The 17,498-nt window shown below is 36.9% G+C and overlaps 1 protein-coding gene across 2 annotated transcripts in view; it reads right to left on the reverse strand.

Moving 5' to 3' along the window:
* Nucleotides 1–2,365: 2,365 nt before the first annotated feature.
* Nucleotides 2,366–17,498, reverse strand: part of LOC131146649 (transcription initiation factor TFIID subunit 2) — a 122,169-nt gene continuing 107,036 nt past the window's right edge. For both annotated transcript variants that reach the window (XM_058096382.1, XM_058096383.1), the window contains one exon: nt 2,366–3,614. In XM_058096382.1, coding sequence (XP_057952365.1) covers nt 2,570–3,614 — 1,045 coding nt within the window. In that variant the 3' untranslated portion in view covers nt 2,366–2,569. The remainder of the gene's footprint in view (nt 3,615–17,498) is intronic.

The following is a 17,498-nucleotide window of genomic DNA, read 5'->3' on the forward strand; positions in this document are numbered from 1 at the left end:
AAAGAAAAATGAAGAGAAAAAGAAGGGGCATACTTCCTAGGTGATCCTTGACCAATGTTACCTTTTGAAAAATTGATAATTTTTATCCTTATTAAACTTTTTCTTCTTTAACCTATACCCCCAGCCTACATTACGATCCAAATAAAAGTCTTGACCAGATTATCATGTACCACATACTTCATATGAATTATCATACTCATTAAGAGTCTAAACTACATTATGACTTGATCCTAAAAAAGGGTACGTAGGCAGCTTGCCCAAACGACAAGTATGGTCAATCTTTGCAATAACTGGGGCAGGAAATGTCATTTTGTGGAAGGGTTTTTGAGCTTTAGTTTCCCTGTTCTTGTTGAACCCTAAATCCTTAGCTTACATGTCATCCTATGTCTTAAAGCCCACCCTAAGATTGAAATATTGATCATAATACCTAATGAGACACTAGTTATAATTCAAGATAGAAAGTTCGAAATAAGTCATGGAATACAAAGCAAAAAAGGTATCTTTGAGTGGTGATGCAGTGGAGGAGTTATGTTTATTGCCAAAGGAGGCTGATTAAAAGAAAAAGGTAAAAGATGGTATTTTCCCATTAATGTGATTCTCTAAGTTAGACACAAAGTTATATTAGCGTCATAGTACTGGTAAATTTGTTTCTTGTTTAACAAGCACAGAAATCAAACAAAAGCAAACAAGTTTTGGCATTCCATTCATATCCTTGATGAGATTGTGTTATCTGATTGCATATTTATTCATTTGAATTTCAAATTAATTTTAAAACATTAAGAATACAATCCAAAGAAAGTCGTTGCTGAGAAAATTCAAGATGAGCGTGATCAGTCATAAGCAAACTGGGGCAGATGTCATGTTGAGTTCCAGGGGGACAAAATTTAGGGGCATTCATATCATATTAGAATTCAAAAATATGGCAAAGATCAGAGTTTAGCTTATTAATCATAGACATGTTGGATAAAGAAAGTTCATACATCATCATGCATTGCATAAAAATAAAATAAAATATGCACACATATCAGCATACAACATGCATATATATCCTCGTATTCTAGCAACATGCATAAATATCATGATGTCATGCACCCATTCATTCATGACATACCTATCTTATTGCATAGGCTTTGCATATTCATTTTCATCCCTGCCTAATCAAGCCTTCATTCTCTAAATTCAAATTGTCGTAGTTCTACTTTGGGACATAGGGCATTGGTCCACAAACCCAAATGATTTGCAAAATATTTTTCAAATACTGGGGCATTGGTCCTTAGATCCAAATAATTTGCAAAAAATATTTTCCAAATACTAGGGCATCGATCCTCAGATCCTAGTTCATTCAAAATTGTTTTGGAAACTGGGGCATTGATCCTCATATCCCAAAGGATGTTTTTCAAGTACTGGGCCATTAGTCTTCAAATCCAGGTGGTTTTTGCATAAATGTTTTTCGAATACTGGGGCATTACGACTTCACAACTCAAATAATCACTTCCAAATCAATCCTTTGTGTGGTCCCTTCCAAATCGACCCTTTGTGGTCCCTTCCAGATTGACCCCTGGTGGTCGCATCATTTATTTATTTGATATAGTACTCATTAGTTCTTAGTAACATTCACACTAACAAGGTACTAAACCAAATTACAACATATTGAACCAAAATGTAAGAGAAGAATATAAAAACACATCTAGAGGCCCAATTTAGACTTTAAAATACATTGATCTAATTTTTAACAGCTTTGAGTTATAATATAAAACTTAAGTGTAGATTATATATTTAAAAGAAAAAAAAAAAAAAAAAAAGCACAGCCCAAATATTAATTTTCATAAAAATTTACATAAATTTAAGTCCAATGCCAATTATCCGCGTTGCTGTATATACAACTTAAGGAAAACAAATGAAAATAAAATTATAAAATTCTCTGCTAGAATATAAAGTTGAGAAAGAGAATAAGATAATTAATAAAGAATAGATTTTACACGTCATTAACTTTTCAAATTTCCTAATTTTGGTTATACTTGCATAAATTTCTATTTTTATTTATTTATTTATTTATTTATTTTTTAAACTAATTTTTTTTTCCTCCAAAAAGGATCTTCAATTCTACCAGAACAACAATTAATTAAACGCGTCGTAAGGGCTCTTTTATATTTTTTCGGTAGAAAGTATTCCACTTAATAAAAATCAAATGCACAGGTACAACAAAACCTCTCAATAGTAACCCGCGGGGGAGTGGTAAATCAGGCTTGTTAGTCACAAACTTCTATTTCTTTTTTTCTTTTTTTAATAAATAGATTGTTCGATTGAGCCCTGGATTATCTAAATGTTGCAAAATTATTTTAAAGCAGTAGAATATGTCTAAAGATACAGAACCAATGGATCAAATAGCTCTCACCAAGAATACCAACATGCAAATATAGGACTAAAGAACTAGAAACTACAAATTCAGTTAAGAGCAAGCGTCCGTTTAAGATTTCTTACATTAAGGCTCAACTATTGCATATCACGTGAGGCTGAACAAATTGTAAGCAAAAATATGCTATGGAATGTGTAATTCCATGTGTATACACTATGAATTGTTCAGCGTCCGATTCTTAATTTTAATCCTAAATCTGTGAACAGAACTACCTTCCGATGATTCAGCTACTGAGTCCACCCTTGTAAGCAATATTTTCGATCTACCGGGTTCAGTCCCTTTCAATTGCAGGGCAGCAGGCTTAGTTCCAGCTTCCTCTTTCTTACTGGGCAACTCAACTGCTGTCTTTGGCTCATTGCTGAGAAGCTTCGCCATCTCCTTTTCTTTCTGTTTCTTCTCCTTTTTCAAGCGCTTCCGCTCCAAGTACTCTGGATCATCCCGGTGCCCTTTGCGGTCTTCCCGCTTCCGTTTCTTCTCCTTGTCTTTTTTCTTCTTCTCTTCTTTCCTATGTAGCTCAGGGTCCATTATTGCCAGTGAGCTGCCATCAAGATCGTGACCTGTCGCAGTTGAAAGAGTTTGAAGACTTGCATATTTTTGTGCACCAGCATCTACATCTACATTACTATCTCTGACAAAGCTGGGTGATGAGGGATCATCCGGGTGGGGCAGTGAAGCAACTCTGCTTGAATCAGCTGTGCATTGGAGATCTCTTCCAAATTCATCACCATCACTCGCATGTTTGACACTGCCAATGCTGGCAGTCATCCGAGACCCAGGATCATGACAAGAGTTGACTTCCTCAAGAATTTGATTGCTTATGCTCACAACCTCAGTGAAATTCCTTTGTGGCGCATCCACAGAAATGGAACTGCTGGCCCCACGATCCATTTCATTTGCCCCACATTGAGATTTTTCAACTGCCGGATGATCGGTCTCCTCTGCTCTACTGGATGCAACAGAGTGCTTGACCCTGATCTTAACAACTCTTCGTTCATGACTATTTGAAACAGTATCTGCTTCTTTTGAAGCAGCTGGAACAGCCAAACCGTCACGTGAATTGTTTGAGATGTCTGCAGGCATCTCTGGAGGCTTAGCTTGCTTGAAAAGAGCCACAATGCTATTCTTGAGTTCAGTACGAGTTTCTGCATGGCCCATTTGTGATGTTTGATCTCTGGCTACTCCATAAAGTGTAGGGCGCCTGAAAAGGAGAATTTGAATGTTTCATGGCTACTTAAAAGGAAAGATCTATATTTTGAATGACACACTTTTGCTCTTTAGCTATAGAGGGAAACAAACAAAAGTTCGGAATCTTAGTCATCAATAGTTAATACAACGTCAAATAATGGCTGACCACTCATACAGTGGAAAGTAAAGTCTGACAAACTCAATGTTGGTGACAAATGTGAGAGGATAATGACATCCCATGCAACAAAAAAGATGGCTAATGAAGCTCATGACAGTCCTTTCAAACCAAGACAAAATGCAAATAGAAAAGGAATGTGATGGGGGAAGAACATATTAAATAAATAAAAAAATTGCAATTTCTCCCCTATGCACAAGTTAAGGGCTACAAGTAAGAACCATGATGCATTAAGCAAACAAATAAACTCAAACAATCCAACTGCATCTCTGTAGCAAATTCCAACTGTAAACAAAGTCATCTTGAACAACATGCACTCATGGGCAATGAGTTGAAAATGTTAATTCAAGTCTGAAACCACCACAAAAACTACCTCCATCCCCTAGAGCACCAAGTAAAAGAAAAACCATTCCAGGTCCCAAACAGCTTGAACAAATCGAGCAAGTTCGAATTGACGGAACATAAAACCAATTAATCCAAAAGCGCCGTAAACAAAATTTGAAGTGGACTCTTATTCTATTTCTGTATTCTTTATAGATTCTAGATTTGGGGGCCCAAGCCATCAGTGAGATACCACTTTGGAAGAGTTAGAATTCTGACCTGAGCTCAAGGTTCTGGAAATGTGGACACCAAGCACATAAAGGTATCAAAGATATTTAAGCTTGAGCCAAAAATTGTACATTTGTACTGTATAAAAAAAACAAACAAGGCCATAATGGATGTGATTCCCTACAATTAAACCAAAAGCACAACCCCCATGCAGAATTTGTTAGGAGGTTTAAGTGCAAGTGTTTTGTCAGTGAAAGGGTCAACTATAAACTAAAAATAGCAGGGGGTAGGTTGTACATCACTAATAACAGTGTTATTGTGACTAGCATAAGTGTCACTGAAAATGCTTGAAGTCTTTTAATATTACCACTGTTGGCTTGGCTATCCCAAAAGAGTGAACCAATATGGTTTCTCTCCTTGCATTGACCTAGCTCTCTCTCTCTCTCTCTCTCTCTCTCAACCAAGTATCATGATATCAGAACAGTTCACTGTTCACAATCACTGTTAATCACTACTGTTCACAGATACTGCATGTCAATTCTGTTCACAGGTCTCTCTTTTTTTATAACATGGTTTCTGCCTTTTTTTCCTTCCATCCTTCTATTTTAAATTTCATTTTCCTTCGCTACTGGTTAAGAATATAAGTAGATAGAAGGCAGACTTCCTCTTATTCATTTATGTGCAGCAACCTTATGGTTCGCTGTTGGTCCTGAGGGTTTTCGTGATAACCATAAGTGTGAAAAGTGTCTCAAGCTCAGATGTGCTGTGTCTTAGTGAACCCCGTGCAGATAGCAGCTTCTGTTTAGTGACCTGAAACTGCTGTGATTTAAAAGGCCTGCAAATAACCACCAGAGTTTAATGGCGGAATTATCTCATTTGGACCTAGGCCGTGAAGGTGTTTATTGGGGCTAGAGGGAAATCACTTCTCCAACTTTTGAAGGGTAAAAGGCTTGGTTTAGGGATAAATACATGATCATGACTTGGTTTTGAGTAGCAAGGAGCCACAAGAGAGACCTCCAAATTTAAGTTACTGCAAAGCATGCATTGAATGCTGTTCATGAATCACATAATTAGGAGAGTGAAAATTCAACAGTATATTGGCTGTATGAAAGTATGCTCAAGATCAAAATGGATGATAGTATACTGGATGATTGCTAAGCGTTAATCATCCCCTCACTAGTCATATTGAAGATCTTAAGCTGCAACAGGATAATTTCTAGTTGCATAATTCTTGTTCAGTCTGCAATTACAGTAATGTCAGCATTGTCAAGTCACTAATGTTGGCCAATAAGACCCTATATTCTTGGCAAAGTGTTTCGTGCTCCAGAAAGCAATCTTAAATGCCACAACTAAGGGCTTTCTGGATATAGCTGCCATTACTCATGTATGCCTCAGGCAGAAAAGAAAGTGGTGCATCAAGTGGTCGTGGTAGAGGACCAGCATCAGTGGGAGGTTGAGGTCTTGGATGACATGCCAGTTTCCATTGTACTCAATGTGCTTGCCTTTTAGGAATTTGGACTTTTAGACTACGTCTTAAGAGCATTTTGGGCATCCCTTGTCTCGAGGCAAACCCTGATTTAGCCTTAGAAAACATTGCCTGCAAAACTAGCAAACATTACTTGACAACATCCACTTTCGCTCCCAATCTATAACCCCTCCTCAACTTCTCCAAATTAAAATGCCAGCTGACCACAATCAAACCCAACCCCTGCTGATGAACCCTTGAAACCCCATACATCTGAAATCAAAACCCAAATTCCCAAACAGTCATCATCCAACCTTGATGAAAGCCTTAACCAATCAACACCATGGATACCCTAACCAACCCTGCAAACCCTATATTAGTACTCACCTTGAGGCTCCACAATTGAGCTCAAGACAGTTTTCTAGTTAAAAATGCAGTCCAGCATCAAGTGTCGTCAAGCCTATGCCAATGACCTCCCCATCCACCCCAAAGTAACTTTTTTTTCAAACATTGTCCAGGTATAATCAACATTGCCTTAACCAAACAATTATATGTTTTGTACCAATTTTGTGTCCTTACGTTTTAAGCAGTTGAGGATTTCATGACCACAACGATCAGCATAACAAATAAAAAAACTGGAAAAAAAAAAAAAAAATTCGCACCAACTGCATTAATCTTTCTTTTCAGCAAGATCTAAACATACTGGCTTGGCTTACCATGCCCATCCATAATAATAATAATAATAATAATGATGATGATGATGATGATGGTGATGATGATGATGATGATGATGAAGATGATGACGACGACGACGATGATGATGATAATAATTATTATTGGTTATTATTTATTTAGTATTATTGTCTATATTAACTAAGAGGTAGGAGGGTAATTATGGTCATTGTGATTTGTCATGTACTTGACATATAAGGAAAACTGGGGACGAGACCTATGGTTGTGATTAGGTCATCCAATTTACACAACACTTTATAACATGATATCAGAGCATGATCCTGAGACTTAAACTCCAAGTGCTGCAGCCACTGCCAAACCAACCAAACCAAACCAAAATCTCATAATCCAATGCATGACCGCCACTGTAGTAGAGTTTGTCCGCTCCACCAAAGGCCTGAAACGCCTCCAGCATTGCTGGACAACATAGTAGTGGCCAAAAAAATTCTAATGCCAATTCAGACCCATAAGAATCTCTTTAGATTTTGCAAAAACCAATCTCACACATGCACATAAACATTGCCAATTTGTAGCCCCCTCAAGTTTAATTGCCAAATGACCATCCACACACCCTCACAGTGATTGTAGAACCTTATGGAATCTAAATGCTTGGATGAGCTTGCATCTGGACATATAGAAGGAAATTCAGAATAATGTTGAACTCTTAAGTAACATTACTCGAAAAAATGATCTCTCCTTGGACTATTTCTAGATACAACAGGGAGATAGGAGTGTCAAAGGGTTCTTTTCAGAGAAAATGTGCATCTTTGAGGAATTCAACACCATGCAGCCCATAACAGCCAATGTCCACGAGATGCAAAGGCAGATGGAGCAGACTTGCATCCTTTGCTGAAGTTCATTGTCACATCCTTCATGCTTCCTCCAGTATCCATTCCTTAGCCCATGGTAATGTTTAAGCCTCTAGCTCCAAAAAGGTTGCTTTTGTTAAACAAGGTGATTCTGATTTTCAACCAGTTAGTCATAGGAGTTCCAAATGTGGTTTGAGTGGTCATGGTACAGGCCCCCTGCACAAGTGTACCCGTTGTGGGCAACGAGGTTATAAGATTGAGTAGTGTTGAGATTTTCATGGTAGACCCTCATGCATTGCTGATAAGAGTCACCATGAATTCAATTTTCCCAGCAAGTGGACAATAGTTGTATCTGTTTCAAAAGTGTTATTTGGTCATTTAGTTTTATCAGTATGTGTTGAGAGTAATGTTAGTGTGTGCGAGTTACTAAGGGTATTATGGTCATTGGTATTGTACTGGACATATATTATAAATAGATGGAGCAATATATCATTGATGTTAGGTCTTCCATTTCACCCAATTATTCGACATGGTATCAGAGCACAATCCAACCTAAACTCTACAACCAAACCAAACACATCCGTCACTGGAAAACACCTCTTGTCGCTTCTGTTCTCAAAATCACTATAACACCTCAATATTTCACAAAACAAATCATATAACCAAAGACAGAACCCTCTGAACTATAACCCTGCAAAATCCCATCCCTGAAAACATCCCCATGTGCCCCCACATGCCGCTGACTGCTGGCAGCAGTCCTGACCCACACACCAGAGTGCGAGAGTTTCTGGCAACCTATTTCGGCTTTTGTCCTCTAGAATGCCCTAATTTCTTAGATAGACCATAATATCAAGCAATTGGGAATTTTTTTGTTCAAAAATCAAACCTTTTTCAACCATGCACTCATGGCATTCTGGTGTTGTTTAGTATTAGTAGAGTTCATTGGTTAGTCTCTTGGAGCAGTGACAGCATGTATACATTGATTTTAATGTAGGGCAGTGGCAGCGCTATGTCCAGTTGTTGGTGTCTCGTTCATGATTGAATTAGTGGTTGACTTATTTGTGTTTGTTTCGGTTGCTCCGGAAGTTCATTTGTGGTTGTTTCGGTTAGTTCAAAAGTTCACTTTTGGAATCCCAAGAGCATTTTGTTTGATGTGTATTTCTTATTTTCATTTGTATTAAGGTTGTGCGTCTTGAGATGGCATCCTCAAATCCCAAAAAATTGTTTCCCTTGTTAGGCATTTGTTCAAGTGAACAACATACTATAACTATCTCAAAGGAAGAGTATTCAAGGTTCCTACAATATGAAGCATCCCAACAAGCATCTCATCACATTGTATCTTTTGCTCAGAAGGGTAATCGTACAATTTGTATGTCATTTGGTATTTCTCCTACTAGTCCTTGGATTATCGACTCTGCTACTACTGACCATATGATAGGTATAACCAACTTCTTTTCTACCCTCCAGTATCCTAAAAATCTACCTCAAGTTACCATTGTTGATGGATCCAAAACTACAATTAAGGGGATAGGAACAATAAATCCTACTCCATCTCTTTTTCTTCTGTTTTGAACATTCCAAACTCCTCTTCCAATCTCATGTTAGATAGTAATCTTATAAAGGCACTCAATTGTTTTGCAACCTTCTTCCCTGATTCTATTGTTATTCAAGATCTAACGACGAGGAAGACAATTGGCATAGGATGTGAGGCTTGGGGACTTCACTACTTCAAGTTGCTCTCTTCTCCCATTGCCTGCACAGCCGCTACTACACCACTTCCAATCCATTTTCGCCTTGATAATCAGCCCTTGGACAAATTGAAATAGCTAGTTCCTACCTTAAGTTATATGTCTAGTCTTGTGTATGAGTCTTGTCAGCATAGTAGTCAGAGGCATGACGCGAGCCAAGGCGCAAAGGGTATTTGAAGCCGAGGCGCGAGGCGAAGGCGTGCGCCTCACGAAGGTGAGGCGCACAATTATTAAAATAGTGTAAAATAACTATTTGGGGTAAATGATATATGAACATATGAATATCTAGTAATATTAGAATTTAAAATATCAAAACATTCAATAACAAAATTGAAAATTTAATAAAATTGTTAGGACAATTCAACATAGTTCAACATCAAAAGAAAGAGTACAATAAAGATTTCAAAGTATAAAAGAAACGAGTACAATAAAATATAGTTTGCATGGGAGAGACAATGGTTTAAAAGATTTCCCAGATTTAAGCATTGAAGTGATTCTCCGAAGTACAACTTGCATCCCTAACGCCATTTCTCTTTTAATTTTCGCATGCGATCAATATTATAATTTATCCAAATTCTCTTAGATAAATTTTAGCAGCAATAATTATAATTGAAGATTTGACTATACAATAATCACGACTTGAATTTGCATTAAAGTGATTCTAATGATTTAAAATAATACTCATAAAATTTAATATCAAAATTAAGTTTAAATTGTCACATTTTATATATCAAAACTTTCTTGAAAATACTACGGGTAGAGTGAATATATATTATTTTAATGAGTGGTACAAAAAATTTGATCATATAAGAATTATTTAAACATTAACCTTTTGAAAATCCTTTTTTTTTTGGGGGGGGGGGGGGGGGGGGTCATTCTTTGAAGCAAGCTGTATCCGAAATCCAATCCTAAGAAGACGGTAAAAGCTTGAAATCCATTGTGATCCATTGATTTGGGGGGTTACGTGTCCGAAATCCACCATCACCCTCACGTGACATAAGAAAAATGCAAACAGGCAGCAGTATGCAGGCAGTAGAAAGAAGAAGAAAAAAAAGAAGAAGACGAGCTCACTGCTGGTTCGAAACGTCAAAGGCGGCGTGACGAACTCACGACTGGTTCGAAGACTCGCAGACGAACTCGCAAAGGCTCCTGCTGGTTTGAAATGTGGAAGATGAGGTCGCAAAGCGTAGTGCGACTCAAGCTGGTTCGAAATGTCGAAGACGAACTCACACTACTGGTTCAAAGGCTCAAAGACGAGCTCGCGAAGGCTTCTGACTAGTTCAAAGGCTCACAGGTGAACTCAAGTTGCTGGTTCAAAGGCTCATGAAGGCTCCTGCTGATTCGAATGTGCAAGACGAAGTCGCGAAGGGTCGTGAGGCTTCAAAGGGCCGAAGAGGGCTAGGGCTCCTGTTTGTTCGAGTCGAATGAGGGCTACAACTCTGGCTCTAACTATTTCTTTCATTTAACAGACTCAAATTTTTCAAGGCGAGCCTCTTGCAGGTTGCCTTGCCTCGCATGGTATGAGGCGCTAGCCTCCTTGCCTCTCTATGCCTCGCGCCTAGGCACGTCTCAGGCGTGCTTTTAACTACTAAGCTTGTCAGTTGGGAAAATGGCATCTTGTTCCCTTTGCTTCCCAGGTCAACAAATGGGCAAATAGTCCTCTCATGCTTGTTCAGTGCTTTGTTCCATTCGTCAATGACTACTCCAGGATGACTTGGTAGTATTTAAGGAAAGATCATTCTGAGTTGATCAATATCTTCAGTGCCTTCTATTCTCAAATAAACATGTAGTTCGATTTTCCAGTCAACTAAGTCAACACACTTCATAGTGATAATGCTAAGGAGTCCTTCATTACCCAATTTAGTACCTATATGACTAATTAATGTATGATTCATTAATCTCGTGCCCACACTCCACAACAAAATGGGGTTGCAGAATGAAAAAAAGACATTCTCAAAGTCACTTGTACCCTATTGTATCAAATGAATGTCCCCAAAATTTTTTAGAGTGATGTCATGCTCATTGCTTGGTAGTAAAATGGCATCCTTTGTCCTTGGTAGTAAAATCCCATATTTAGTTATCTTCCCTAAGGCTCCTTTGTTCTCCCTTCCCCCTCGTATATTCAGTTGTGTTGTGTATCTTTTGTCCATCAATTAACTCCAGGAATGAATAAGTTGGATCCCCATGCTATCAAATGTATGTTTCTAGGGTATTCCTATACTCAAAAAAGATATCGATCTTATAGGCCTAGTTTACATCGATTCTTTATCTTTTCTAATGTCACCTTTTTGAGTCTACACCAAACTTTCCTTGAGTTTTGTTTACCTTATGAGTCCTTTCCTTTGCCTTGCCTTACAGATCCTCACCTAATATTTGTGCCCAATCCTCCTATATCTTCATCCAGTTTGAGTCCTCATCATACTTGGATCATCCCAATTTGCAAATATACATACGACAACTAATGGGAGGAGAGCCTCATCAAGCTTCCACTTCTATGCCTTTAGTTCCCTCATTAGACGATCCTATTTCCCAAGATGTTGATCCTCTCTTAATTTTGTTCGAAAAGGTAAGCGTAGTTGTACCCAAGATCCAATCTATAATTTTGTTTGTTATGATTTCTTTGACACCCTCATATTAATATTTTGTTAGTACTGTCTTTTGCAAAAGCCTTGTCCCATTTTGGTTGTAGGAATGCAATGGTCGAAGAGATGAAAGCATTTTAAGATAGTGATTAGTTGGGAGTTGGTACCTCTAGCTCTTGATAAGGCTATGATTGGTTGTTGTTGGCTATAAACTATGGAGGTCAATCTAGATGATTTCGTGGCTCAATTGAAGGACCGCTTTGTTGCTAAGGGATATACTCAAGTGTATGGTTCGTATTATTCAAATCATGGTTTTAAATAACGGCCGCGACCGTTACATAACGACATTACTTAACAATTTTTTGGGTTACTGATACTGTTACATACCGCGAAATCGGTGGGAAGAAAAATCACAGCTATAGAGGCCTTAACAGACCGGGACCGTTACATAAAGGCCGCTATGGCCGTTACGTAACTGCTACAGGTTCATTACACAAAAAATTTATTTTACTTTTTCCTTCTCACTTTTTCCCTCTATTTCATAAATCCTTCTCAATATACTATGCGGCGAGAGGGGGAAAAGATTATAATAACGATGACAATGATACAAAATTTACTATTTCTTTAAATACTCACAAGAGATACATTAATTAACAATTTGAAAATACTAACTTGTTAGGAAAATATTTTATCTTGATAATATTAGTAATGTGATATTTATGTTCTATATTTTCAACTTCAACCTTCTTTATTTTCTAACTATTTTATGTTTGTATTATTCGTATGTCTTATGTGTCTAATAGATTAATGGAGTGTATAATGTCTTTTGTTTCATTAATTAATTTAGCGCACATAAAAATTTATCACGGATAAGAACAATGAGAAGTATAAATACGCACACACACATAATTTTTCTATCAATGGTGGTTTAAAATAAATGTAAACTTGTTGCCCTTACCAAATAACTTAGTTACTCGAACTAAAGGATCCAAAATACACTAAAACTCTTTCTAAGAAGGGTTAAAAGCTTAAAACATGCAAGTACGCTAATATGCACAAGGTTGTGCATGCTTCAAAAAAATTCACGGCCGTTACACCCACTTCCTGTTATGTAGCATCCGCTACTCCCGCTTCTTATTACACTCGTTACCATTACGTTACACTACCCGCTACCGTGATTTAAAACCATGATTCAAATACATTCTCTCCACTCGCTAAACTTGCTTCAGTAAGTTTGTTCATCCTTTTAGCCACTACTTGTCATTGACCTCTACATCCGTTAGATGTGAAGAATGTTTTCCTACATGGTGATCTTCACGAGGAAGTCTATATAGAGCAACCACCAGGGTTTGTTGCTATGGGGGAGTCAGGCTTAGTGTGTCTGCTCAAGAAATCATTATATAGTTTAAAACAATCTCTGAGAGCACGTTTGGCTGATTCAATGTTATTGTACTTGAGTTTGGTCTCTAATGATATATAGTGGATCACTCATACTCCATCTAACAGGATTTTACTTATTGTATATGTGGATGATATTGTGATTACTGGAGATGATCGAGGCATCTAGGATCTAAAGCTTCCCTACGAACTAAATTTTAGACCTAAGATTTGGGACCATTGAACTACTTTTTGGGTATAGAATTATTGAGATCTCATAAGGAGATGGTCTTGTCACAAAGAAAGTATGTTCTTGATCTTTTAGATGAGACTAGGCTATTAGGATACAAACCTAGTGATACAACCATGGATCCCAATAGCAAGTTAGTGTCAGATATGGGTGATTTGTTGTCTAACCCAATACGGTACCGAAGACTTGTTGGAAAGTTGGATGATCTCATTCACTCAACCAAATATACCTTTCACAACAAGTGTTGTCAATCAATTTCTCGATTCTCTGAGAATATGTCACTTGGGTGCAGTAGTTTGCATTTTAAGAAATTTCAAAGATACACAAAGGAAAGGTCTCTTATAGTAACATTGGGGTCACATTCATTTAGGGCTATACAGATATAAATTGGATCAGATCGCCATCCGACTGAAGATCCACAACCGTGTATCTTTTGTTGGTCGTAATTTGGTTTTTGAAAAAGGAAGAAACAAATTGTGGTGGCCAAGTCAAATGTTGAGTCAAAGTATAGGACTATGGCTCACACTACATGAGAACTTGTTTGGTTGAAGAACATGATGGAAGAACTTGGTTTTCCAAATTCTCAGCCTATGAAGTTCATATGCTACAATCAAAAAACTATTCATATTCCCCCCATTTTGATCATCCATAAGCGGACAAAGCACATTGAAGTTGATTGCCACTTTTTTCAAGAGAAACTTGTTCAAAAGCTCATTACAACCACTCATGTCAAGTCTAATTTTCATCTTGCTATTGTTGGCCTTACAAGGCTTAAAATCTTGTTTTGATGCTAACAAACAAGTGGAACTTAACATTTTTGGTTGAATGGTGATATTTCAGAACTCGCAAGCATCACATATATGAAAACAAGGTCAAAGTGTTCACAAGGATCAAATGAAACTTAAAAGAGTCAAAACATAGATTTAAAGATGATTTAAATAAAGCTTGAAGATTATGAGAGCATGCATATTAAAGTGAACTTGTAAAAGCCTAAAGTACATTGAACGCTTGAAGAAAAGATGGACTCAAAGCAAGGACATACACGAAGACTTCAAGAGTTGAAGGAATCTTAAGGAAGTTTTATGTAAGTACTTCAAATAATTTCAATATGGATACATGAAACTCTTAGGTTAACTTCTTGGACCTAGATACCTTTAAAAATATTTGGAAAATATTTTTATAAGGTCAAAAGATATTTCAAAACGGTTAAAATTATTTTTGGAACGAAAAGCATCAAAAAGAGGTTTTTCCAAATGCTGTCATTTTTTCTACATCCGCATTGAGGTGGATTTTTCTCTATTGAAAACTCCTTATTTTAAAATGTGTACAACATGAAAGTTGTAGGATTTTCTCTTACCTTTCTTTTGACAACAAAAACACCTAATTTGGAGTTGTACATAAAATGTTATGACCAAATTACTGAAGCGGGGTCAAAGCTGCTAGCAAACTCAACACTGTTCACGGCGGAACTTCAGATGACTGAACAACAAACAGGGCCACTTCAGACGACTGAAGTGTAACTTCAGACATCTGAAGAATATCTTCAGTCGACTGAAGATTAAGTTCAGTCTTCTGAAGATTTTACTGAAGGTTTTCTAAAGAGGCAAAACCACTTCAGACGAATGAAGTGTAACTTCAAACATCTGAAGAATATTTCAGTCGACTGAAGATCAAGTTCAGTCTTCTGAAGATTTTGCTAAAGGTTTTCTAAAGAGGCAGAACCACCTCATATAACTAAACCCAATAGTTCAGATGACTGAACACTGTTAATGGGCATATTTTTTAAAAATTTTTAAATTCAAACTTATATTTCTTATGCTCCAAACTTTCTATAAACTTGGGAAACACTCCAAGCCACTTGGGGAACACGAAATAGAGTCGATTTATCATCTATAAATAACCCCACAAGGCTAAGGATTAAACACACCAAGAAAATACAAAAAACAAGCTTTCTTGCTCTCAAATCTCCCAATTCTCTCAAAGCTCTCTTGTGCAATCAATTTCTGAGTTTCACTAGTGAGATTTGCTGTGAATTTATCAAGAAAATTCTAAGTCAACTCTTAATTCTTTCAACCTAAAAAGAAAGCTTACGGTGATATCTTCTTAAGCTTCAGATTTCCATATTGTGAATTTGATTAAAGTATATAAATTTAACTTGTACTAATCAGCTCTTTGTGTGAGCATTCTTTGTACACATTTATTTGATTTGTATCTTATAGATTGACGATTCCAAGGATTGTTTGGATCGTTGGCTAGGCAAGGGTACATTGCTTAGAGAGGCGGGCTTTAGCCTAATTGAAGGAGTGACCGAACGAGGGTACATCGTTTGGAGAGGCAGGCTCTAGCCTACTAAAAGAGTGTGTAATCGGTGTTGTTTAGCCCGGTAAAGGAACTGATTTTAGTGAATCCTTTGGTGGTTTGCCAAAAGCGAGGACGTAGGCTGAGTATAAGCCGAACCTCGTAAAAATCTCGATCTCACTCTCTCTTTTCCGTAACTCTTTATTTTCAGCACATATAAATTGCGTGGATGATTTAAATTTCTAAATCATATATACTACGTATATTTGGAAATCAAGTAAACTTAAAATTTAATTTTGATTTGGGATTGCTGAAACCGAAAGGGAGTATGTTGGTTAAACCATACTTAGCGGAAACCATAAGGGAGTACTTTACTTGGTTAACACCCAAAGATAAATTAACTAAGAGTTTATTTGAATTCTGAATTTTGGGAAGAGTGTGAATGTTTTGTTGAAAATTACTTTGAGAAAGCTAACTCATTATGAAAAGGATTGCATTAACAGCAGGGCTGCACACAAGTTGAAAAAGCTGAGAATTTTCATTAAGTTGCAACATTTATCTTGATTGAATGTTTGGTTTGGATAAGTGTGGTTGATTGAAAGGTTGATTGGTTACTTAATTGTTTAAGTACTTGTGTTGTGGTTGTGGATTGAATTTTGTTTTAAATATTTATTGTGTGATTGCTAAATCAACATGAAATCAAGAATTCGTTTAAGTTAAAGAATTCATAAAAAGTTTTAAAAGAAAATTTTAAAACCCAATTCACCCCCCCTCTTGGGACTACACCTTAGTTTTCAATTGGTATCAGAGCGGGGTTATAGAAAATCTTAATTAGTAGCTATAAAAAGATCTTAATGGCTCACATAGGTGTAGCTCCCTTTGGAGAGGGACAATTTTCAACTAGGCCTCCTATCTTTTGTGAACATAACTACACTTTTGGAAAAAACGAATGCAAATCTATCTTCAAACTATGAATTGAAAAGCTTGGGAGGTTGTCATTGATGGTGACCTAATTTCCCTTAAACTAGTGGATGGAAAACAAGTTCCCAAGGAGAAAAATGATATGACAGACTTAGATCATAAGATGTTGCAAGAAAATTCTAGTGCTATGAATGTTTTATATTGTGCTTTAGATGCTAATGAATTTAATAGAGTAATGGCTTGCAAATCGGCTAAGGAAATATGTGACAAGCTAGAAGTCACTTACGAAGGCACTATAGATGCTAGGGATAATAGGATTAATATGCTTACAAGCGAATATGAAGCTTTTAAGATGAACCCAGATGAATCTATAACTAACATGTACACTAAGTTCACTCAGACAATAAATTCCCTAAATGTCTTAGGAAAAACCTACACTACTTATGAGATGATAAGGAAAATTCTTAGAAGGCTGCCACCTATATGGGAACCAAAAGCCACTGCAATAACTGAAGGAAGAAACCTTAAAAACACTTCCCTAGATGAACTTATAGGTTCTCTCCTCACATACGAAATGGCAAAGAATGAAAGGAATGAAAAAACCAAAGCCCAAGAATTAATAGCCTTTAAAGCCTCAAAAGAAAACTCTAGCAGTGAAGAAGAAATGGATGAAGATGAACTAGCCTTAAATTTGCAAAAAACCTTAGAAGGAAAAACAAATTCAAAAGAAGAAACCAAGACACCGAATCAGAAGAAGAAGAAATCAGCAAAAAGAAATCTAAAAATAAAACTCCTACGTGTTATAATTGCAACAAAGTTGGACATATAAAACCGGAATGTCCATTACTAAAGAAAAATAAAAAGGCCATGAAAGCACAAGTAGTTCGGAATATGAATCAAGTGACCAAAAGGTTTCTTATACTTGTTTTATGGCTTGGGACGATGAGGAAAGCTCCTCATCCGAATCCTTAAATAATTCTTGTAGTGATTC

The sequence above is a fragment of the Malania oleifera genome, chromosome 13 (assembly GCF_029873635.1).
Source record: "Malania oleifera isolate guangnan ecotype guangnan chromosome 13, ASM2987363v1, whole genome shotgun sequence".
Classification (NCBI taxonomy): Eukaryota; Viridiplantae; Streptophyta; class Magnoliopsida; order Santalales; family Ximeniaceae; genus Malania; species Malania oleifera.